Source organism: Coregonus clupeaformis, chromosome 23 (assembly GCF_020615455.1).
Source record: "Coregonus clupeaformis isolate EN_2021a chromosome 23, ASM2061545v1, whole genome shotgun sequence".
Taxonomy (NCBI): domain Eukaryota; kingdom Metazoa; phylum Chordata; class Actinopteri; order Salmoniformes; family Salmonidae; genus Coregonus; species Coregonus clupeaformis.
Window position 1 is genome coordinate 17,777,507 of NC_059214.1, and position 26,052 is coordinate 17,803,558.

The window sequence follows — 26,052 nt, forward strand, 5'->3', positions numbered from 1 at the left end:
TCCACCATAATTTGCAAATAAATTCATTAAAAATCCTACAATGTGATTTTCTGGATTTCTTTTTCTCAATTTGTCTGTCATAGTTGACGTGTACCTATGATGAAAATTACAGGCCTCTCTCATCTTTTTAAGTGGGAGAACTTGCACAATTGGTGGCTGACTAAATACTTTTTTCCCCCACTGTAGTTGTTAAAAAAACAGCACTACACCCTAATGGCCTCCGGTGAAGGTGAATGACCCTATGGCCATGTAAACGTCTGAGGTGTTTGCTTATTGCTAACACCGGTGCAAAAGCCCCAAACTGTCAGAGAAAGAGTACATCTCTCCCAGCCAGGTGTTCCAGATATGCATCTCAGTGACTTAACCCTTAGATGTTGGGATCATTGATATTGGAGTACTGTGGATAGAACCAATATTCCTGTGGGTTAGCACTAGCAGCGACACCTTTTAGTGGTGTTTCTATCAGCTATTGCAAGCATTTTTACTTGCCTTGCTGAACTATATTCCATGTTTTATTTGTATTGATATTGGTTTTAAAAGGGTATGAACCTTACATTGACCATGTCAAATGTGAGGTATGAAGCACATCTGACTCAGGGCCATGCAAAACATCATTGGTCAAATAAACTGTGGAGCTCTGAATATACATTCTGCAATGTGTCAACTGATAAAGCACCAACGTCCCTATCTTGATGTTCCAAGAAAGGATTAATGAAACACAGGTCTGGCTGTGGCTTTGCTGATAGTAACCCAATGTTATTTATTTTATATTAGGGAAGAAAAATGTCATCCTGGTAATGGATTACAAAGGTTACGTTCCAATTGGCACCCTATTCCTTATATAGTGCACTACTTTTGACCAGAGCCAATAGGGCAATGGTCAGAAGTAGTGCACTATGTAGGGAGTAGGGTGCCATTTGGAAGGTAGACAGAATAATAATGCATTCAGAAAAACAACAGTTCTGCAGTTACCCACTGGGCACACACTGGTAGAATCAACGTTGTTTCCACGTCATTTCAATGAAATTACGTTGAACCAACGTGGAATAGACATTGAATTGACGTCTGTGGCCAACTTTTTTGAAAAATGTGTGTATAGAATGTCTTGATGGTTTATACAGCAAAGGGACTTTCACGCTTGTGGTTATTATAGGCCTTGCACATCCTGTCAATTAAGTGTTTTCTCAAACAGGAACCAGTTTATGTTAATGCCAGTGGCTGCTGGGAAGTCACTACAAGCAACACAACTGTTTTCATTCTCAAGTCCTCACCAAGCACATGTTTAGATTCCACCTGAGGTTATGCTCTCCAATTTTGTCTACATCAGATTTTCCATTTGATTTGGAACTGAAGAGAAGCTAATGAATAAAATACACTATTTAACTTTTAATCAAGACCATGTGTTCTTCTTTGATAGACTTGTTTAATATGATGATGTGTTAGTTGAACAAAGACTCTGAAAGTAAGCCATAATTTGACAGGCTATACAGTAACATAGTATAGACCCTAGAGGACCACAATGGAAATGGAGGGCCACAATGGAAATGGAGGGCCACAATGGAAATGGAGGGCCACAATGGAAATGGAGGGCCACAATGGAAATGGAGGGCCACAATGGAAATGGAGGGCCACAATGGAAATGGAGGGCCACAATGGAAATGGAGGGCCACAATGGAAATGGAGGGCCACAATGGAAATGGAGGGCCACAATGGAAATGGAGGGCCACAATGGAAATGGAGGGCCACAATGGAAATAGAGAACGACAATGGAAATGGAGGGCCACAATGGAAATGGAGGGCCACAATGGAAATGTAGGACCACAATGGAAATAGAGGACCACAATGGAAATAGAGGACCACAATGGAAATATAGGACCTTATATACACTACCAGTCAAAGGTTTGGACACACCTACTCATTCAAGGGTTTTTGTTTATTTTTTACAATTTTTTACATTGTAGAATAACAGTGAAGACATCAAAACTATGATATAACACATATGGAATCATGTAGTAACCAAAAACATGTTAAACAAATCAAAATATATTTTATATTCTTCAAATAGCCACCCTTTGCCTTGATGACAGCTTTGCACACTCTTGGCATTCGCTCAACCAGCTTCACCTGGAATGCTTTTTCAACAGTCTTGAAGGAGTTCCCACATATGCTGAGCACTTGTTGGCTGCTTTTCCTTCACTCTGCGGTCCGACTCATCCCAAACCATCTCAATTCGGTTGAGGTCGGGGGACTGTGGAGGCCAGGTCATCTGATGCAGCACTCCATCACTCTCCTTCTTGGTAAAATAGCCCAAACCAGATGGGATGGTGTATCGCTGCAGAATGCTGTGGTAGCCATGCTGGTTAAGTGTGCCTTGAATTCTAAATAAATCACAGACCGTGTCACAAGCAAAGCACCCCCACACCATAACACCTCCTCCTCCATGCTTTACGGTGGGAACTACACATGCAGAGATCATCCGTTCACCCACACCGCGTCTCACAAAGACACGGCGGTTGGAACCAAAAATCTCAAATTTGGACCCAAGACCAAAGGACACATTTCCACCAGTCTGATGTCCATTGCTCGTGTTTCTTGGCCCAAGCAGGTCTCTTCTTATTATTGGTGTCCTTTTAGTAGTGGTTTCTTTGCAGCAATTCGACCATGAAGGCCTGTGTGATGCGTACTGAGTATAGGAAGAGGCAGGACGCAGACGCAGGAATTAACAAGGTCAAGGTTTACTTAACAATGAGCAAGATAAATAACAAAGATAGAGTAAACGACACGAAGCTAAACAATCACACACAACATCATCCAGAACAGTCCAGGGCTAAATAGGGGTGGTGATGAGATGATGAGGTGCAGATGCGCTGGAGGTGATCAGGGTGCGTTGGGTTTCCATTCCGGTGTAGTCGAGGTGGTGCGCTCAGACCAGTGGCTCAGTAGACAGGCGAATCAGAGCGCCGGAGGGGAGCAACGGGAGGAGACGTGACAGCCTGATTCACACAGCCCCCTCTGAACAGTTGATGTTGAGATGTGTCTGTGACTTGAACTCTGTGAAGCATTTATTTTAGCTGCAATTTCTGAGGCTGGTAACTCTAATGAACTTATCCTCTGCAGCAGAGGTAACTCTGGGTCCTCATGAGAGACAGTTTCATCATAGCGCTTGATGGTGTTTGCGACTACACTTGAAGAAACTTTCAAAATTCTTGAATTGTTCCGTATTAACTTACCTTCATGTCTTAAAGTAATGATGGACTGTCATTTCTCTTTGCTTATTTGAGCTGTTCTTGCTTTAATATGGACTTGGTATTTTACCAAATAGGGCTATATTCTGTATACCCCCTACCTTGTCACAACACAACTGATTGGCTCAAACACATTAAGAAGGAAAGAAATTCCACAAATTAACTTTTAACAAGGTACACCTGTTAATTGAAATGCATTCCAGGTGACTACCTCGTGAAGCTGGTTGAGAGAATGCCAAGAGTGTGCAAAGCTGTCATCAAGGCAAGGGGTGGCTATTTGAAGAATCTCAAATATAAAATATATTTTGATTTTGTTTAACACTTTTCTGGTTACTACATGATTCCATATGTGTTATTTCATAGTTTTGATGTTGTGATGTCACGAGAGGCTGTGTCCTGGAGGGACGTTACATCCCCCTGAGGTGGCTGCAAACCCAGACAGCTATGGCTCCATCTGCTGGTATGGTCGGGAACTCCACCCCTCTATGGCCAATCTTCCCACGCAGCTGAAACAAATGAGGAGCTGATGAGCTGAAGGTTTGGGAAGGGAAGAGACACACTGAGAGGGTGTGTGGGGGGTGAAGAAACACAGTCTCCAACCTGGGCTCTCTGGAGGACAAGAGGGCTGCACGTCCACTTCCATGAGGAATATAAGGATTTGGAGATACTTACCTTTGGGAAATACTCACCTTTGGATATATGCACCTGTGGAAATACGTGAGAGACATTTGGAAGGACTTTTTGCTGGGTGGGCCACTAGCTGCAACGTGGACTACAGTAAGGCTGGGGAAAAGTTATCTGAGCGAGTGAGAATTATGATTTTGGATGTGGAAGAGACATCCCTGAACTGTTAACCCTTAAAGAGCCACAAGAGAACAGAATTTTGTTATATTTTCGTTAATTTCCCAAGACCTTTAATAAAATCCTTGTTTTGTTTGAACCTTGTCTCCTTGCACTACTTGAGCAATCCCGCTGAAAGCCGTGTAGCCTCTCGTGACGTCACAGGTGGTGGAGAATACGGGCACGCTCAAGCGTTAATAGTGCATGTCAGAGGAGGATACCGAAGGTTTGATCACCCAGTTTTCCAAGTTGGCCGTAGGCTCCCCGCCGACTGAAATGGAGGACATATTGAAAGCCCTTGTTGCTGGCCAGCAAGCCCAGATGCAAGCAAACGTGGCTCTCTTGGAGGAGCAAAAGAAAGCCAACCTTCTGAAGGCAGAGGAATTGCAGTTGCAGAGACAGATGGTTGTCCAAAATACCCGCCCAATAAAGGCAAGTGACTTTATATCTAAGATGGGAGCTACCGATGACATTGAGGCATACCTGCATGCATTTGAGGCCACGGCCACTAGGGAAGCCTGGCCCAAGCAACAGTGGGTTGGTCTGTTAGCCCCCTTTCTAACCGGGGAATCGCTGAATGCTGTCCGGGACCTGGGCCCTGACCAGGTTACTGACTATGATGCCCTGAAGTCTGAGATCCTCAGCAGATATGGACTCACAAAGTTTGGTATGGCCCAGCGCTTTCACAGCTGGACCTTCCAACCAGACCAACCTCCTCGGGCGCAGATGCATGAACTTGTCCGAATCGCAAGGAAATGGCTGGATCCGCAGAGGAATACAGCAGCGGCGGTGGTGGAGGCCGTTGTGGTGGATCGTTACCTACGCGCCCTGCCTTATGAGGCAAAACGGTTCATCAGTCAACAGGCCTTGACCACGGCTGATCTGACCGTGGAAGCTGTGGAAAAGTACCAGGCCACAGCGGAGATGCTGAATGCTTCCCGAAAAGACCCCAGGAGTGCGGCCCCACCACAAATGGGAAGAACCCGTCCAAAGGACCCCAAGGTCTCGAACCCAGCCACGTCAGGACTTATCCCGGCTCCAGGGGAGCCAGAAACCAGGCGGGTCCAAGAAGAGTACACCAGGAGGGGGAAACTCGACAGTGTTACCGGTGTGGGGAGATGGGACATATCTCCTGGCAGTGTGGGAAACCAGCCGATGAACCTATGCCCACTGCGGAGTCCTCCAGCTCAGCACCCACACACCGTTTGGCCTCGCTCTTGGGAGTCGTAGATGGCGGCCTAGATCGACCCCCCCACCTGCCCGGTAACTGTGAATCACCATGATGTGGAGGCCTTACTGGATTCTGGTAGCCGGGCCACCCTGGTGCGTAAGGATTTGGTGGGCCCAACGTGTCTGACCCCGGGGAAAGTCCTCCCAGTTTCCTGTGTCCATGGGGACACCAGAGAATACCCCATTACTGAACTTACAATGACCAGCACACGGGGAACCATACACACGACGGCGGGGGTGGTTGATTCCCTCCCCGTCCCTGTCCTAATTGGACGAGACTGCCCAGCCTTTTACCCACTCTGGAGAGAGTCTCAGGAGAGGATAACCCGAGTACCTCGGAAACGGAGAGGCAAGACTCATCCTGGGAAGGCTCCGGTGCAATCCTCCGAATTACTCACTCCCGCCCGGGCTCGGATAGGGATGGCAGGTGCCCAGACCGACACAGAGACGGAGCTACAGAATCTGGACAAGGAACTGTCTGGTCTGAAGGCGACCGCTGAGAGGTATTGTTTGTTAAAGCAACAGTTAGACATGAAGACAGAAGAGTTAGATATCCTCCAGGCTAAACTCCAACAGAGCTCCGTCCATAAGCAACAGGAGGAGCTGGAGAGGCTGCGCAGGACCATCGAGGAGTGTGAGGAGACCCTGCGCAGTAGTAAGGAGGTCCAGAAGAAGGCAGAGGAGAAGTACAAGGTGTTGGAGAACAAGATGAAGAATGCGGAGGCAAAGAGAGAGAAGGAACTGAAAGCTGCTCAACAGAAGCTAAACTCTGCTAAAACCAAGGCTGATGCGTTCAGTAAGAAACTCAAGGAGAGACAACAGGAGGCTGAGTCCCTGGTCCTAGAGGTGGAGGAGTTGAAGAGAGAGCAGGCTGGCAAGCACCACGGCAATGCGGACGCCCTCTCCCGGCGTGATGCCTTCTTCGCTGCCTTTACCCCGACGAGGACGTCGGTCCCGAGGAGGGGGATGTGTGATGTCACGAGAGGCTGTGTCCTGGAGGGACGTTACATCCCCCTGAGGTGGCTGCAAACCCAGACAGCTATGGCTCCATCTGCTGGTATGGTCGGGAACTCCACCCCTCTATGGCCAATCTTCCCACGCAGCTGAAACAAATGAGGAGCTGATGAGCTGAAGGTTTGGGAAGGGAAGAGACACACTGAGAGGGTGTGTGGGGGGTGAAGAAACACAGTCTCCAACCTGGGCTCTCTGGAGGACAAGAGGGCTGCACGTCCACTTCCATGAGGAATATAAGGATTTGGAGATACTTACCTTTGGGAAATACTCACCTTTGGATATATGCACCTGTGGAAATACGTGAGAGACATTTGGAAGGACTTTTTGCTGGGTGGGCCACTAGCTGCAACGTGGACTACAGTAAGGCTGGGGAAAAGTTATCTGAGCGAGTGAGAATTATGATTTTGGATGTGGAAGAGACATCCCTGAACTGTTAACCCTTAAAGAGCCACAAGAGAACAGAATTTTGTTATATTTTCGTTAATTTCCCAAGACCTTTAATAAAATCCTTGTTTTGTTTGAACCTTGTCTCCTTGCACTACTTGAGCAATCCCGCTGAAAGCCGTGTAGCCTCTCGTGACGTCACAATGTCTTCACTATTATTCTACAATGTAAAGAAAATAAAGAAAACCCTTGAATGAGTAGGTGTGTCCAAACTTTTGACTGGTACTGTAAATCAGCCTTCTTTGGGCTTTTAAATTCAATCAATCAAAAAAACAATTAACCAATCAATCTGTCCATGTAAAGATGTGCAGCTCTGTTTGTCCTAACAGCTGTACTGTACCTACTGTACCTTAATGTGTTCCTACCTTATACACTCATTTTCTCCATGCAAACAGGAGAAAAAAGGAATAAGGACGCACACAAACCCCGCCGCAGGACAGGCAGTGTTGGAAACGCCACCGAGTAAGCATCAGGCTTCCTGACCACTGAACAGTAGCAGGTCTTGGTCCTCCACTGCGCCTCCTGCTGCGAAGGCAGACCAACACAGGAATACAGTGAGTCGGCGGTTCTCTCTGATTTTAATGTTTCCCTTTCTCTTTCTGTTGTGCATGCTTTTTTGATTACTGAATGTTTATTGTATGTTTTATTAACTGTTTTATAGTGTTGACATGAAAGTGAGAATGCAACACAGTGTATGGTGAAGTCATCATGACGTCAGCTAATGTCTGTCCACTGCAGGGCAAATATCATGCAGTATCATCATATCATATGTGTCACTGCTGGGCAGAGAATCCATTCTAATTCTTACATTGCCGACATGGTAATGCAACATTATCTGATCCACTGTGAGACTTGACTTTGAAGTCTTTAATTATTTACAGATACAGGTGAATAGATTATAATGTGTTAGTAAATGTTGTAGCTAGACCGCATTGACTTTGGGGCCCTCCATGCTTCTTTCATTAGATCATTTCATATATAATATGACTAACAGGTGTGCTCTGAGCTCAAGCTAAATCCTTCATCTTCATCCTTAATGGTGTGATGCTTTTGTTTGAGGGCAGAGCATGTCAGTCTCATAGCTGCACTGTTTTGAATGTGTCATATGCTATTACCGGTCTCATGCCACATCTGTGAGGTAATAACCCAATGGCAAAGGTTTTATTATGGCAGCCTATTCCTTTGAGTGCACTATTTTTGACCAAAATCACACTGCAGAGCCACTCAGTAACCCTGAACTGACACCTGTCTCACAACACCGAAAGAGCAAGAGGGCTTGACGCCACATCAATTAAACCGCTGTTTTGACATTATTAATCCCATGTGATGTTGTGTGGCATTGTGTAGAGGTGGGATATGAATTGTGTTAAAATAAAGGCTAAACTCAAATTATGTATTTTTTACGCTTGAAAACCACTGCCATTAAACCATACGGTACAATAGTATTTTTTTAAGCGCATCAATTAAATGGAATGTGGCTTGAGATTTCACCGCTTGCTAAAAGGTGTGACTGACTCCCTTTTCACAATGGAACAGTTAGTTACTCAAATACTTTTGCTTTTCCTACCCTGTGCCCCTCTCACGTTCATTCTCAGGGGGCTCCGGCTGCAGCTTCATATGGCTTGCAGACTGAGGGTCCTGTGTTTTATACCAGAATTAGACATCTAATGTCTCAAAACAGCCACGATACATTTCACTTCTACTTGTCCCTCCTTGGTGGTCCCAACTCCTCTATTGAGACAGTACTGATTATAACACATTCCACAGATGGGATACGCAATGACCAGGGCATATGTCCAACTGACCGTATGTTTGTATGTACAGTATGTGGGTGTTATGCTTATTTAGCTATTCTAATGTATTAGATTAGATTCACAGGGATAAATGTTGGCCAGCTAGTGTGAGAAAGAGCACATACTGTGATCCAGTGAACTTTGAGTAGTCAAATATTGTGGTTGTATCCTACAGGGAGCATTTTTGTTACTACTTTTGCTTGGTCGCTTATTTGACTGTTGATATATGGTGGAGGCTGAGAAGGTGTCTGAGAATGCAGTTTCTGTGAACGCCTCAAGGGAGGTATTTCCCCCCAAAACATCAGGAAAGGGAAGTTGCAGTTATTTTCTAATATTTCCTTAACTACTTCTACAGCTAAGTTATGGCTTGCCAGAGCTAAGCAAGGGCGTATAAGAATAACAAGCTCAAAACTGTTAAAGTAATGACTGTGAATCAATGGATGACCATTTCTTTTATCTGTCGTTATTATGGTTGACACGGATTTGGCAAGAGACCAGATGGTTGATGGATTGGATTCAAGAGATGGTACAGTTGAAGTCGGAAGTTTACATACACTTAAGTTGGAGTCATTAAAACTCGTTTTTCATTTTGGCAAGTAAGTTAGGACATCTACTTTGTGCATGACACAAGTAATTTTTCCAACAATTGTTTACAGACAGATTATTTCACTTATAATTCAATGTATCACAATTCCAGTGGGTCAGAAGTTTACATACACTAAGTTGACTGTGCCTTTAAACAGCTTGGAAAATTCCAGATAATGATGTCATGGCTTTAGAAGCTTCTGATAGGCTAATTGTGTGGATATATTTAAGTAACATGTCAAGACATCAGTCAGGAAGTTCAAGCTTGGTCGCAAATGGGTCTTCCAAATGGACAATGACCCCAAGCATACTTCCAAAATTGTGGCAAAATGGCTTAAGGACAACAAAGTCAAGGTATTGGAGTGGCCATCACAAAGCCCTGACCTCAATCCTATAGAAAATATGTGGGCAGAATTGAAAAAGTGTGTGCAAGCAACGAGGCCTACAAACCTGACTCAGTTACACCAGCTCTGTCAGGAGGAATGGGCCAAAATTCACCCAACTTATTGTGGGAAGCTTGTGGAAGGCTACCCGAAACGTTTGACCCACGTTAAACAATTTAAAGGCAATGCTACCAAATACTAATTGAGTGTATGTAAACTTCTGCCCCAATGGGAATGTGATAAAAGAAATAAAAGCTGAAAGAAATAATTCTCTCTACTATTATTCTGACATTTCACATTCTTAAAATAAAGTGGTGATCCTAACTGACCTAAGACAGGGAATTTTTACTAGAATTAAATGTCAGGAATTGTGAAAAACTGATTTTAAATGTATTTAGCTAAGGTGTATGTAAACATCTGACTTCAACTGTATATAGCGACAGGAATCACTTCAAATAGAATTAAGATCTTATCCCCAAATGGCACCTTATTCCCTGTACAGTCTTCTATGGGCGCTGGTCAAAATGACTGCACTACATAGGGAATAGGGTGCCATTTGGGACGCAGACTATAAAAGTGAAGTGCATTATCAAAACAATTTACAAAAAGTAATTATATCCTGTACAGAAATATGGGGGATGTGCAGCTTGTGACAACAACACAGATCTCCAAGACCAGCCTGACACTAGGCCGAGGTTCCCCAAGTCAGGAGCCTCCAGCCTTCACTCTCCCACCCCGCAATGCACGGGTCAGTCCGGGGGGGACAGCGCGGCTGGATGGGAAGGTATGGATCTCTCTCTCTCCTTCCGTCTCTCAAAATCCCCTTTTTTCCTCCTGACTTTGTACTGATTATATCTGTTTCTTTTCAACCCGCCCCAGCGTGTGTGAGTTCTGCATGTTGCATAATTTTCATTGTGTTTGGAGTGGAGGTGCTGAAGCGGACTTGTTGCCCTTGGTTCAAGGCCTGATGTTGACTCCCACCGCCTGTTAGCAGACAGAGGCTGTGCCAAGACTCCTTACTGTGCTGTTAACTGAGCACTCCTTGGCATCCCTCTCTGGGCATCACTGGGTTTAGGGGTTGATTTGGGATTGAGCATCAGTCTCCAGTTATCAGCTGACTCAATGTGGTCATTGAAGAGCAAGCAGGCTTTGTACAACAACAAAAAAAGAGTCTGAGAATGCTTTTCCCAACATGTAATTGAGGCTGACAGACAGTACTGTCAGGTCATTACATTTACATTACATTTTAGTCATTTAGCAGACACTCTTGATTTATCCCAATGGTCCTTTTGGAGAAGACTGCTTAAATTTCCCATTTCAATCTGATTCAAGCATGGTTAATTGTTATCCTAACAAAGGAAGAAAACTCTTCCCATTTTTTTTTTTAAGTTTACAAACCGATAAATCTTAGGCTATACTTTTAAGAAGGCACTTAAAAAATTGGGAGGAAGTTACAGAGGTAGATTAAAGGTCTATCATGGGTGAAATGCTAGTCAAGAAGAGTAATATAATATATGCCATTTAGCAGATCCAAAGTTACTTACAGTCATGAATGCCTACATTTTTGTATGGGTGGCCCCAGTGAGAATCGAACCCATACACTACCTGCTGAGCCAGACAGGACCACATAATGCATTTATAAAGAATACTTTATTATTTTCATAACTATACCTCGAGAGTGTGGGTCTTTTGTTGTCTATTCTTTATTTGTTATCCCAAAACACGCATGATTTACACCGTCCACTGCACATGTCAACATCCCAGTCGAGCTCCACCAACTCTCCAGTGGACTTGCTCCATGTTTGGAAACGTTCCACGTCGCCTTATGATGTTTTGACATCCCCCAGAGGATCGCCTCTGCTGCTCATATGCCCTAGTCTCAGTTCTTGTAAAGTCTCCCCACTGCTTTCCATGTTAAATGGATAGTTCACCCAAATTACAAAATGACATGTTGGTTTCCTTACCATGTAACCAGGCTATGGACAAGGTAATCCATGCTTTGGTTTTGTTTATCTGGCCACTGTCTCCAGATGCTAACATTTTATAACATTTTGTAGTTTGGGTGGACTATCGCTTTAACAACATGAAGGCAGTGTTATGGAAATGCATTGAGTGGGCTCTCTCTCTTAGATTGGAAAGGAGATGTGATTAACAAGACTGTAGTGTTACAGAAAGCAGGCTCCTGTCACTTTGTGTTCACCTCCACTCGACCCATCCACCTGGTTTTCATTTGGCTTCTCTGTCTCTGATTTCGTTTGGTCGGAATGTTAAACCGTGTATTTTTCCATATATAGACACACCCTATGTTTGAATAAAAACAACTATATGTAGGCTACTGAGCTTGTCTGATGCTTTAAGCACTGAAATAAAAATGAAGACTCACAAATTACTAAAGAGGGAGCCAGAGATCAACATAGTCTAACCAGAAGGAAAAAACCTGTTCTGACCGGACTCCCTCCTCCCGCTGCTGCTGACCTATGCAGATTCTGCCATTAAGCTCCTGAAGTTGCCGGTAATAGGCTACACCAGCGGTCGGCAACCTTTTCCATTGGAGTGCTAAGTTATCGTACCATTTCTACTGTGTGCCAGTTATGATTTTCATATGCACATTTTCATGGAACAGTTTCATTTCATTTATAATAAAGTCTTCATATCTCAAAATCAATGTCAAGTGGTTAATAAAAATGATATCTAAATGAAATGATACAAATCTAAAAGTAACTTCTATTGCCATTTCCAATATGTAAAAATAACCTACATGAAGCCAACGAATAAAAACATTGCAGCCCGCAGGTAGAAAATATCCTGATAAAAATAAATATCCTATAAATCACATTGGCCTGTCTGCAAAGAACTTGAAACATTGTATCAATTATTAACTTTCTAGCAAAATTGCAGCATTGTATAAAATATTCTGGGCCATCAGAGTTTCCTGCGCCAGTGAGCTGCTGACAGAACGACACAGCTGTAGGATATTTGCGCAAGAGATAAGATGTAATCAGGTAGGCCTATTTAATGACGTTTCCACCAGATCAGAGCATAAAAAATGTATCCCCTTTCATGCTGAGTGGTTATCGAAAGAGAGAACTGGAAAGATTTTTCAAATAGGCTACATTGAGGAACTGTTGTCATTCTCAATTGATGTAAAAACAGACTTTTGTTTACTTGCTGTATGAGGCGAAGAAAAAATTACTTTGAGAAGCTCCACAGTGATGGTGAGTTAAGACAATCGGAAATAGGATCAGATCCCCAAATGGGCACATTTATAGGCCTACATTTGCGCGCAGGCCTGGTAGCCTAGGCCTACTTCTATGCGTAATCAGGTGTGTGTCCTTACTCAAGATTGACAGGAGCGCTCCAAACAAAAGACAATGAATAAATTGACAACTCGTAAATTAAATTAAATAAACCAAAACTTTTTTCTCACAAGTGTAGCCTAGGTTGTGCGCTCTGCAAACAACGTGTCCACTCCTACAATGACAATGGTAAGACTGTAATAATAATAGTAATATATTGAATGCATTAACAGAAATTACCGTAACAAAACAAACATTGTTGATGATAAATTATGGTAATTAACGGTAAATGTACTAATGGTGAGACTGGTGTGCCATCCCCGCAATGGATTAGTCCACTCAGACATGTGTGAATCAGACAGGTGTCTCCTGTGCCATAATTTTTGTATATATATTTGCCACTACTCAACAGCAACAAATCTTGGTCGACCAACAGCCTATCGACCAAACAATCGACCAGTCGACTAAATGGGGTCAGCCCTAATCCAAACTACCTGTTTCTTTTTTGTTTAAAAACGTTGGACCTAAACCAACCAGTGCTCTCGACTAAGATGCAATGGGAATGTAAAAATCTCCCCTATCTTCAACTTTATCCGGCTTCTCTAACTTACCATCTTTGCATATGTGTAGCCGTCAATGAGCTTCCACATTCCGTCGATTTTTGCCTCTAATGTCTCATGGTTCTCTGATTACTCTCGCTGCCCGCAAACCCTTGTGGTCTGCTCCTAAAACACAGCGGGTAAGGCAGAGGAAATTGAAATATAAATGCCGCTGCAGAACCTGCCACTGCTGTCTGGAGCCAGGGCTGGAGCCAGGGAAGCTGCAGGAGCATAAAGCTGAATGCCTGGGACTGCTGAGTGAGTTAGAGAGGAGAACTGGACTGGCTTTGTGTCCAGTGACTGTACCTCAGACGCTCTGTCAGAATCCATTTAGCTGTGGTCACAGATGCTTAACACCACAGAGCACCACATGTTCACTGAGTCCAGGTTAACAGTGGCCAAAATGGCTGCCTGCCCTGAGTTAGCCTGGCCTCTACAACAACACTAGGACCAGGCTGATGGCCATAGCAGTGGTGTCATGCTTTGAGTATTTGATGGAAAAAACTAAAGCCACTGCTGGTTCCTGATTGTTAGATAAATATACTACCTTGTTTAGCTTTATATACAGACTTGTTACATACAGTGGGGAAAAAAAGTATTTAGTCAGCCACCAATTGTGCAAGTTGGCCCATTCCTCCATGCAGATCTCCTCTAGAGCAGTGATGTTTTGGGGCTGTCGCTGGGCAACACGGACTTTCAACTCCCTCCAAAGATTTTCTATGGGGTTGAGATCTGGAGACTGGCTAGGCCACTCCAGGACCTTGAAATGCTTCTTACGAAGCCACTCCTTCATTGCCCGGGCGGTGTGTTTGGGATCATTGTCATGCTGAAAGACCCAGCCACATTTCATCTTCAATGCCCTTGCTGATGGAAGGAGGTTTTCACTCAAAATCTCACGATACATGGCCCCATTCATTCTTTCCTTTACACGGATCAGTCGTCCTGGTCCCTTTGCAGAAAAACAGCCCCAAAGCATGATATTTCCACCCCCATGCTTCACAGTAGGTATGGTGTTCTTTGGATGCAACTCAGCATTCTTTGTCCTCCAAACACGACGAGTTGAGATTTACCAAAAAGTTCTATTTTGGTTTCATCTGACCATATGACATTCTCCCAATCCTCTTCTGGATCATCCAAATGCACTCTAGCAAACTTCAGACGGGTCTGGACATGTACTGGCTTAAGCAGGGGGACACGTCTGGCACTGCAGGATTTGAGTCCCTGGCGGTGTAGTGTGTTACTGATGGTAGGCTTTGTTACTTTGGTCCCAGCTCTCTGCAGGTAATTCACTAGGTCCCCCCCGTGTGGTTCTGGGATTTTTGCTCACCGTTCTTGTGATCATTTTGACCCCACGGGGTGAGATCTTGCGTGGAGTCCCAGATCGAGGGAGATTATCAGTGGTCTTGTATGTCTTCCATTTCCTAATAATTGCTCCCACAGTTGATTTCTTCAAACCAAGCTGCTTACCTATTGCAGATTCAGTCTTCCCAGCCTGGTGCAGGTCTACAATTTTGTTTCTGGTGTCCTTTGACAGCTCTTTGGTCTTAGCCATAGTGGAGTTTGGAGTGTGACTGTTTGAGGTTGTGGACAGGTGTCTTTTTATACCGATAACAAGTTCAAACAGGTGCCATTAATACAGGTAACGAGTGGAGGACAGAGGAGCCTCTTAAAGAAGAAGTTACAGGTCTGTGAGAGCCAGAAATCTTGCTTGTTTGTAGGTGACCAAATACTTATTTTCCACCATAATTTGCAAATAAATTCATAAAAAATCCTACAATGTGATTTTCTGGAAAAAAAATCTCAATTTGTCTGTCATAGTTGACGTGTACCTATGATGAAAATTACAGGCCTCATCTTTTTAAGTGGGAGAACTTGCACAATTGGTGGCTGACTAAATACTTTTTTTCCCCACTGTACATAGTTGCTAACATGTGTGCACCACCACTGCTACCTGTAATGCTCCACATGTCTAGGTCGCTCACACAGGAAACTAATCGCTCCTCCATGCGTCACCCTAATCTATGGGTTTATTTTCATTTGTCTAGAATGTATTTAAGATCTTAACAGATTCCAGTTGTATTGGATGAAATGTGAATAGGGACAAATCAAAAGGATCCTAGTTATGGTTGCAAAAGTCTGGTAACTTCCCCCAAATTCCCAGGTTTTCCAGAAATCCTGGTTGGAGTATTCCAGATTTCCTGCTTATTTCTTTCGGATTCCTGGAATCTTCCAACTGGGATTTCTGGAAAACCAGGGAATTTTGAAAAAAAAATTGAAGAAAAAATAAAAAGTAATGTAAGTCGATAAGAGCGTCTGCTAAATGACTAAAATGTTAATGTATATTTTGGGAAAGTTGCCCTAGATCCAAGTAAGTCTCACCCTCATAATTCCCATGCTAAAGGATACACAGTTCTGACTGCTGTCGTGACAGTCCCCTGACATAATGTATGGAAGCGCGTCATTGAATTCCTCTGAAAATATTGAGATGGCCTGAAAATAGCTGCGTCGAGCAATTCTGGTCGTTGACAGCAATACCTTTTTTCTGAGTTTTCTTATATTTCTCAGATATAGGATGGACACCTCAATCTTGTTTCTTATGATTAATTATTTTACTGTATATTTTGCCATTTATTCATGTGCTATTCAATGCGTTTCTATGGGCTATAGGAGTAAAGGCCAAATTCAATTTTTCGGCCCAAAAAATATATATATGTATTTTGTTATACCTACAGGGGTCCTAAAATTGTAAATCAAATGGCTAAATGATACATTTTATGACCATTTTAAAACAATTCCATACGTTAGTTTAGTAGATATTGCGATTTAAGGACTTAGGCCTACATGGGTTAAGTCTGGAGCTGTTTCCTGTGAGTATAGAACTAACTGTTGCATTTGAAGGGGCTCCAGTTTGGGGAAACTATTCTTGTAGAACCCCATTATAGCACTCTTGTCTGAGATACTGATAATATACTGTAGGTTCATACACAGAGATCCTAATATGTAATTCTATGGGTTCATATAGGTTGATGTTGGGTATAGTCACCCACTGTGATATTGAAACTACTTTAATTAAGTACAGCTAACTTGAATATCGTTAAAGCTTTACTGTAAAACAGACAATGGAAAAACTTTCCCCAGGCAGACTGCTCGTCTGGTTCACTTCTGTTCTGGCACATTAACAATATGGATAAAACTGTTATTTAAAGTTCCTAAACACAGACAGCTGTGTCTGTTCCTCTCTTGCATTCTTGCGCTGCACATTGGACCAACAATAACAATACCTTCAGCTCTAATTCTCTAGCTCTTTCTGTAATGTTTTGGCGTTTTAACCTTCATACAGTAATATTTGTCTGATTCTAACACAATTTTACATTTCCATTACCGCTAAATGTGAGACATTACTGTTGATATCAAACTAACGATAAATCCAACATCTAACTAATGTAATTTGAAGCATGTGTATTTTTGTTTTGAGGACAGTCTAGCCTCTCCACTTCGTAGTCCTTTGTGATTGATTGGTTGGTTGTGATGAGGGTGAGATAGCCAGCAGTGCAGTGTCTGATTTAGTGCAGCCTGACTGTCCAGTGCTGAGCAGACCTGGGTTCAAATACTATTTGAAATCATTTCAAATACTTTATCTGTGCTTGGTTGAGATTGCATGGCTTAATGGACCAATAAAATAGTCCCAAAACTGTAAACTCTGCCCATCTGCAACTCCAGGCAGGCTAGAACAAATGCTCAAAGTATCTGAAAGAATTCAAATAGTATTTGAATCCAGGTCAGGTGCTGAGACCGAGTAGATCAATGGAATGCGTCTTCATAGGGATTAAAATATCTTAGTCTTGTGACTTGCTTCCTGAGGAATTTATTTTTTCAGAGCTACTGGAGCAGAAACCAGTCAGCTCCAGTTCTGCTTGGATGAGCTGAAACAATGCAGAATTTTTCTCCTTCAACAATTACAATATGGGCAGTTTTACAGTAGTACCTGAAACTGTGACGGCGCTAAAACATGGTTGTGTGCTGTGAGAGAATCTTGGTGAAGGAATTGTAGAAATACCCTAAGACGATAGGTTCTTCAGTATCAATGTGATGAAACACCTCAGACATCTGCCAGCCAAATGCTACAGGCACGCACACACACTGACACTTGAGGCGGCCTCCCACCACCTATGATTTACAGATCTTCAAACAAGGGTATCAAGTGCACAGATGTTTCCCGGCTCCCAGGAGGAGGTAATGTGTCAGGGAGTTTGTTACTTTGTTCTGTTGCTGTCCCAGGCAGCATCCATCACTACTGAAGGCAAGATCCATCACCTCTCCTTAGGACTGCATCCCAAATGGCACCCCATTCCCTATATAGTGCACTACTTTTGACCAGGGCCAATAGGCACTATATAGGGCGTAGGGTGCCATTCTTATGCTTGTCCAGATTGGAGCCTTTTCAAATGTACTGTGTTGCGTAGGGGAAACTTGATTTCTCTTTTATCAGAACTGTGCACGTTCTACTCTAGTCAGTGTTTCAGCCCAATGCAGATGATCATATGGTATCTGTCCTGCTTCTGGAGCTTTCTGGAAGGAGTTAGGCAACGATTATTTGTCTCCGGTCTTTGCCCAGGGGAGCTACTGGCTCTGCTAGGTTTCATTGCAGAGGGATGTTTGTGCTGTCTCCTCTCTGTTGATGTTCAATGGAAAAGAAAAACCAGAAGCTCTACCAGATCAGAGTTGGAGAATATTGATGTGTAAATAAGTGTCCTGTGTGGCTCAGTTGGTTGAGCATGGCGCTTGCAATGCCAGGGTTGTGGGTTCGATTCCCACGGGGGACCAGTACGAAAATGTATGCACTCACTACTGTAAGTCGCTCTGGATAAGAGCGTCTGCTAAATGACTAAAATGTAAATGTTGGTCAATGGGCGGTGTTTCAGGATTACTGATGTGGCATAATTGCATCCTCTCCTAAAAAGTATACACGAAATACATTCATAATATGTTTCCTTTGCCAGAATAGCAAGTGAAAACTCTTACTGGAATTGTAGTTCCATATATTCTACAGTAGACAGTGCAGTTGTCCATCGCTAACCAGCCTAGTGTCACCACATTTACAGTACATGGCCTTTCTCTTCCCGGCAGGCACGGTTTTTGTCATGCTCCAGAGCCATGTTCTCAATGAGAGGGGATGCTCCTGTGAAGACAAGGAATGTCCACCAGCATGGAGGCAGGCATCTGACATGCCTCCAGCCTCTCTCTCCCCAGCCTCCTAGTCATTTAATGGCCTTCCAAGGGAAGAAAAATGCTATATTACATAATTACGAGCCAGTAGGAAAATATAGGGGGAACAGCATGCGAGGGAGGCTGTGAAAGGTATGCCGCCAGAAACCTGATGGTGGCTGAAAGTGCTCGCCTATTGAAAGCAGATGTGGACCACTGCTAGGCTATTCCTACAAGGCTCCACCCTCACTCACCGCTCAGCTCACTCCTCTGACCAGTGTTGGAGAAGCGGACATCTTTCTTCTTCTGCTGGTTACATTCAAATGTTATATTGGTTAATGGCGTACATTGTCGATATTGGCTACATTTTGAAGGCCTTCTTCATCGTCTCATCCATCCACTGGCCATTGTTAGGAATGGTAGTTAAACACTGGTGATTGTCTTTTGCATGTGTAATTCATAGCAGCTATTTGGCAGTGTGGCTTGACAGTGTCAGTGAAGCCAGGAAAAATAAAAGCTTGATGTGATGAAGACATCAGGTTTTGTTGAAACAACAGTCAAATACTTCATTATTTTCCTTCCAATGGAATGTTAGTTCAGGATTAAACATTAACTCCATGTCCTTAAGTGATGTGGGATTCCTCACCATCATGTGGACAGTGGCTATTCACAGCACTGTGAGAGTCAACTTATTGATCACTCAACATCATCAAATGACCAGACAATGCTCGGTTGTGGCGTTATCAGTTTTTCTATCTGGGAATAGGGTGCCATTTGGGACGCAAACATACTGTATTCTGACCCCATCCAGTGGTAGAAATCACAACTTTGTGTGATGTATGCTACGATGCAGGTGGGAACACATGAATAGGTTCTGATGTATGTCCATTGAGCCAGCGGACAATTATTCTCCTAGAGTCTCCGTCAGAGGCCAACGCCAGCAGTAATCCACTGCAGGTGTCTTCCAGAATACAAAGTTGAAAAGTCATTCTGAGTACAAGACGTTAGAGAATTACTGGGACAAATAAACCACAGGCCTATTTCTTGGGGAATGAAAAAGACAAGGGGTTCGTCCCAAATAGCATCCTATTCCTTATATACTGCACTACTTTTGACTAAAGCCCTGGTCAAAAGTAGTGCACTAAATGGGGAATAGGCTGCCATTTGGGACGTAGACAAGAAAACAACAGATCATGTTATTGATTTGGAGCAGCGACTGGTCTAAAGACACGAGGGATCAAAATGTCCTTTCTAGTTGCTTCACATGGAAACAGTGCTGGTGGAAATCGCTGCTTATATGATTAAACTAACAAACTTTGTAGCTTCCCTTTAATCAGTTTCTCTCTTCATTACGAGGGGATCAAGACCGCTTTTATCCCATAAGAATTAGCCTTGTTATAACAAGCAGTACCCTTGTTGTGGTGATACATTGGGTTCCAGTAGCATGACTCAAAAAGAACTAGAGAGAATATTCCTGGCTTTGTTCCCTTTTTACTTGTCTTCTTCTTGCATTCTTGGGTATTTTGGTAGTCTTTAGAAGCTAGGTTCATATGTTCTGGCTGGATCAGCAATCAGGGCCCCTCCTCTGCTGTCAGTGCATTGGACCATAGTGTTGTCACAACCTTTGTTTTCAACCCGTATTCTCTTTGTACTTGTGTCTGTTTTCTGGCTTGTAGAAACTTGACTCGGTGTGTAAACAACCCAGTGTTTTTCCTATACTCCGCATGTGAACTTGGTCATTTGGGATGTTTGAGGCCCAGAGCTTGACCACAAGAAGCTTTAGGAACGAGAAGTCTGAAGTCTGCTCGAAATTTCTGTGGCACTGAGCGTCAAGCAGCTGAGTTTTCAAGGAAATGCCAGTGTCTGTTTGATTTAATAACGACTTTAAACCTAATACTGCTATTTTTGGGCAAGCCTTCGGAGGACCGGGTACAACAGAGGTAATATTTGATTGAAACTGAGTGAGGCTAGTTTGACAGGCTGGAATGTGAGTGGTCGATTACAGAGCAAGGCTGGACTTTCGTGCTTTTTTAGCTTGCCTCAGAATTTTGGGTTCCATATGGAGTCATTCTATTATTTACTAGCTGTCGAGCCATATTCATTTGCATGTTCAATCTGAAATGCGTTGCAGCGGTTAACAATTTCGCTTTCTCATTTGTTTTTCTGTTAATTCAAAACAAGTTGTCTTTGTGAGGGGCTTGTATTGGATTGCAGAGTTTGGGTTTACCATGGTTCTCCTCCGAAATACAATGTTTAAAGTCCCCGGGGTGCAAGGCGAGGATTGTTGGCATGCCACCAGTGGAAACACAGAGTGGGAGAGAGAAAGAGAGCCCATCCACTGTCCTTATTAGCTGTGGCCTCCGCCTGCAGATTTGTGATGCTTCAAAGACTTCTGAGAAAACAAGCTGTAGTGAGATTAGGGAAGTCAACTAGAACTGAGATGAGTCAGAGAAAGGTGGGAAACCTCCTTTCAGATATACGGGGAATGTTAGAGGTGTTTAACAGATCTTCTGTACCTGTTCATCTCTGCTAGTTAACTTCCTGTACTGTTTCAGCACCCGTGCTGTACTCCACTCTTGACAAGTGGCATGTTGAGTGATGGCTACTGACCTGGGCCATGTCGGGAAAAGAGCAGAGAGAGAATTGAAATGTCAGAAAGGACTAAGAACTTGAGTAATGCAGTATGCGCTAAGGAAAAGGAAAGAAGTTGGGGAAATTAGGTTTAGTTGGAAACCATAACACAGGGATAATAAAACAATGTATTTTTTGTATTCTAGGAAGTAGGAAACATTGAGGGTAATCAGTAGCTTTCCATTTCACTTGCTAGTTACGGATATCAATGCTTATCATTTGTGTTTTTGTAAATATCATTGATTTGTATCAGTTTTAATTAGGCTATGGGCCACTGATTGTCAGTTTCACACACCCAGTGAGTTCCTGTGCTCTGACTCCAATTGTATTGAGAAGATTAGGATAATGAAAATGGTGGAAGTGAACACACACTATGCTTTTGTGCCCACATAGAGATTGTCACGGAGCTGGTGCCCTAATATTTTGACCTGCTCATTAAAAACCAATTGTTGCTTATGAAAACCGTTTGTTGATTATGATAAGTGTTATGTTCATGGAAATGTGATACCTACACTGAGTGTACAAAACATTAGGAACATCTTCCTAATATTGAGTTGCAACCCCTTTTGCCCTCAGAACAGCCTCAATTTGTCGGGGCATGGACTCTACAAGGTGTCGAAAGTGTTCAATAGGTATGCAAGCCCATGTTGACTCCTATGCTTCCCACAGTTGTTAAGTTGGCTGGATGTCATTTGGGTGGTGAGCCATTCTTGATACACACGGGAAACTGTTGAGCATGAAAAACCCAGCAGCGTTGCAGTTCTTGACACAATTGTCTCAAGGCTTCAAAATCTTTCTTTAACCTGTCTCCTCCCCTTCATCTACAAGTGGATTTAACAGGTGACATCGACAAGGGATCATAGCTTTAACCTGGATTCACCTGGTCAGTCTGTCATGGAAAGAGCATATTGTACATACTGTATGTTTCTATGGCTTATTTCCCATCCTCACTGTAAATAAACGCCTCTTCCTGGACATTGCACCGCTACCAACTTGTCTGAAAACCTCCACCATGCCACTTCACAGGGATAATCTTGCTGATTTAACCGTATCAACTGTTTTGTTTCAACCATGACCATTAACCACTGATGCTCTATTATGTTTTGTATAGTTAAAATCCACTGAGGTACATTCATCTATTCCCAGGTGAGAGGGCACCCTGAGCCCCAGGTCACGTGGTCCAGGAATGGGAAAGCAGTGATAGCTGGAGAGCGGTTTGTCATGGAACAGAGTAACCGTGGAACATTCAGCCTGGTGGTCCATGGTGTCCAGGAGGAGGATGCAGGGCGTTACACATGTGAGGCCGGCAACGATGCTGGGAGCCGCCAGGTCACAGTGGAGATCACTGTAGAAGGTACAGCCGCGGCTCCTGTACTGTCCAATAAACGATGTCCCAAATGGCACCCTATTCCCTATATAGTGCATTACTGTTGACCAGAGCCTGCGATAGGGCTCTGTCCAAAAGTAGTGTACTATATAGGGTGTTATTTGGAAGGCAACCTAACCCTCTCCATCAGCCAATCAGAAATAATAGCATGGTCTGTTGACAAATAATTGGGCAGGGTCCACTGCCTTTGTATCTCCTTTGAAATGTAGCATAGACAGTAGACTGGGAAATGTGCACGGCCTCAATAGCTCATGTGAAATTAAACCAAGACTGCGCCAGGTATTTTAAACGGCACCACATTTATTTTACTCCGTAAAATATATGTCCTATCATACGTATTGTACATAGGCTTTTATGCTGTTCCCAAGTTATGTTTTAACTCTATGTAATGATAGGAATAAGGTTTAATATTTTCTAATTCCCTGTTCAGAAGGAACTCATTAGAGTAACCGATGGCAAAGGCAACAGAGGTTTCGTCCCAAATGTCCCCCTATTCTCTATACTGTATAGTGCACTACTTTTGACCATAGCCCTATAGGCCCTGGTCAAAAGTAGTGCACTAAATAAGGAATCTGGTGCCATTTGGGATGCTGCCATTTATAATGTCCACATGGAAGGCTTCGGGAACTTTTTCTTCCTGTTAGCATAAGTGGTATTGAAACATTTTGATTTTCAAATTCCTTTGTGTATACCATGCCAGCTGTGCCTTTTCCATTTCCAATGGTTACACTGTGGATACTTAGGTTACATTATGCATGAAAGAGGGGGGCTAGCACCTACTACTTTCCAGGGAGAAATATGTAAACATTGATGTCCTCCACATTTGTTCAGCTTTACAAGATCATAAACAGCTATTTGGCCACCTCTGGCTCACTGAACACTAACAGAAACATATGGAGCATGCCCTCTGTAACAAGGGGCATTGTACTGAGATCTGAAGCATTTTTCAACTCTGCACAGTGCACATTCATTTACATTACGTGCTGCTGGACTTGCACCAGCAATATATTCTCTGTCTGTCTCCCCAATGGCACCCTATTCCTTATATAGTGCACTACTTAGGGAATAGGATGCCATTTGGGATGCATCTGATGTTTCTTATTCATTATCTGAGGCATGTTTTCCATCTCTCATAGGGAACACAGGGAAGAAATACAGCCTCCCCTCCTCCAGTAAAACAGGGTAAGATCTATGTCTGCGTCCCAAATGGCACCCTATTCCCTATATAGTACACTACTTTTGACCAGCACCTTATACACCCTTGTCAAACGTAATGTACTATATAGTGAATAGGGTGCCAGTTGGAGCGCATCCTTTCTTTGCAAATGGTGGTATCATGGTGGTATTTAAATCAACCTTCCCTGTTTCATCGTTCTATCCCTTGATGTAGTTTATTTTTTTCCGAATATTGTTAATCAAAATGCAATCTAAATATTGGGGTGGCTGCGGATCCGACTTTTTCGGGATCTTTAGTCCGCTGCACTAAAAGATCCGGAGCTTCCCGAAGCTTTTGCGCATGTGCGGATCACATTCGTGCATGTGTATGTTCTCTATACGCAGAGAACAGGCTGCTCAGACGAATGGTAATGGTGCTCGTTTAATAAAGTTAGATCAAAGCTGAATCAATGTATGCAACGGTGGCGATCTGTGTCATTTAAGATTAGGGAGGACGTTTTTTTAAATGAGCATTGCCTTATTTCTATACAGCATATTGGATGACTGTCATTCATATTCCATTCATCCAGCTCAATGTAACATCGATAGATTTAGGCTACTACATGAGGTTGCTACAACCTAGCCTACAAATGAAAAGTTTATAACATAGGTGCACAGGTCAAGAGACAAATTGGAGTAATCAAGGTGACAGTCAGTGAAACATTCAATACCGCCTTGCACACTGCTGCATCTAGCTGATCTGGGGTGTAATGATTAGTCCAAACAGATTCAAAATGTTCATGCTTATGTATGTGAGGGATTTGTGTCGGAGTGACAGTGTAGTGTGAGTGTGTATATGGTGTGTGTATATAAAGTCTAGTGAGTGTGCTTTGGGTCAGTGTAAGATAGTCAGTGCAGGTAGTTCGGGTACCATTGATTGACTATTTAGCAGTCTGGCTATTTAGCAGTCTTATGGCTTGGGGGTAGAAGCTGTCTCCGAGCCTGTTGGTCCGATAGCCGATGCTCCGGTACCGTTTGCCAGACGGTAGCAGAGTGAACAGTCTTTTCGGTCCTTCCTCTGACACCGCCTGATATAGAGGTACTGGATGGCAGGGAGCTCAGCCCCAGTGATGTACTGGGCTATCCGCACCACCCTTTGTAGCGCTTTGCAGTCAAGGGCGGTGCAATTGCCATACCAAGCGGCGATACAGACAGTCAAGATGCTCTCGATGGTGCAGAGGGCCCATGCCAAATCTTTTCAGCCTCCTGAGGAGAAGAGGCGCAGGCGTGCCCTCTTCACGACTGTGCGGGTGTGTGTGGAGCATGTTAAGTCCTTAGTGATGTGGACGCCAAGGAACTTAAAGCTCTCTGCCCGCTCCACAACAGCGCTGTTGATGTGGATGGGGGCGTGCGCTCCCCTCTTTCTCCTATAGTCCACAATCAACGTTGAGGGAGAGGTTGTTGTCCTGGCACCACACTGTCTGACCTCCTGTAGGCTGACTCATCGCCGTCGGTGATCAGGCCTACCACCGTTGTGTCGTCAGCGAACTTGATGATGGTGCTGGGGTCGTGCGCGGCCACACAGTCATGGGTGAACAGGGAGTACAGGAGGGGACTAAGCACGAACCCCTGAGGGGCCCCGTGTTGAAGGTCAGCGTGGCGGAGTTGTTGTTGCCTACCCTTACCGCCGGGGCCAAACTGTCAGGAAGTCCAGGATCCAGTTGCAGAGGGAGGTGTTCAGTCCCTTGGTGATGAGCTTGGAGGGGACTATGGTGTTGAACGCTGAGCTGTAGTCTATGAACAGCATTCTCACATAGTTATTTCCCCTCTTGTCCAGGTGGGAGAGGGCAGTGTGAAGTGCAATTGAGATTGCGTCATCTGTGGATCTGTTGGGGCGGTATGCAAATTGGAGTGGGTCTGGGATGATGGTGTTGATGTTTGTCATGACCAGTCTTTCAAAGCACTAATTACAGATCTGAGTGCTACAGGGTGGTAGACATTTAGGCAGGTTACCTTGGAGCTCTTGGGAACAGGTAGGTTCGCAGATGAGCTTCCCTGAGACAGTTTCTGACAGTTTATGCAGAAATTCTTCGGTTGTTCAAACCCACAGTTTCATCAGCTGTCCGGGTGGCTGGTCTCAGACGATCCCGCAGGTAAAGAAGCCGGATGTGGAGGTCCTGGGCTGGCGTGGTTACACGTGGTCTGCGGTTGTGAAGCAGGTTGGACAAACTGCCAAATTTTCTAA

At 43.8% G+C, this 26,052-nt stretch overlaps 1 protein-coding gene across 3 annotated transcripts in view; it reads left to right on the forward strand.

Moving 5' to 3' along the window:
• Positions 1-26,052, forward strand: part of LOC121536678 (myosin light chain kinase, smooth muscle) — a 95,333-nt gene that overhangs the window by 20,264 nt on the left and 49,017 nt on the right. For all 3 annotated transcript variants that reach the window (XM_041844105.2, XM_041844106.2, XM_041844107.2), the window contains exons 2-5: positions 7,169-7,327; positions 10,162-10,318; positions 22,412-22,619; positions 23,789-23,834. In XM_041844105.2, the coding sequence (XP_041700039.1) occupies positions 10,166-10,318; positions 22,412-22,619; positions 23,789-23,834 (407 nt within the window). In that variant the 5' untranslated portion in view covers positions 7,169-7,327; positions 10,162-10,165. The remainder of the gene's footprint in view (positions 1-7,168; positions 7,328-10,161; positions 10,319-22,411; positions 22,620-23,788; positions 23,835-26,052) is intronic.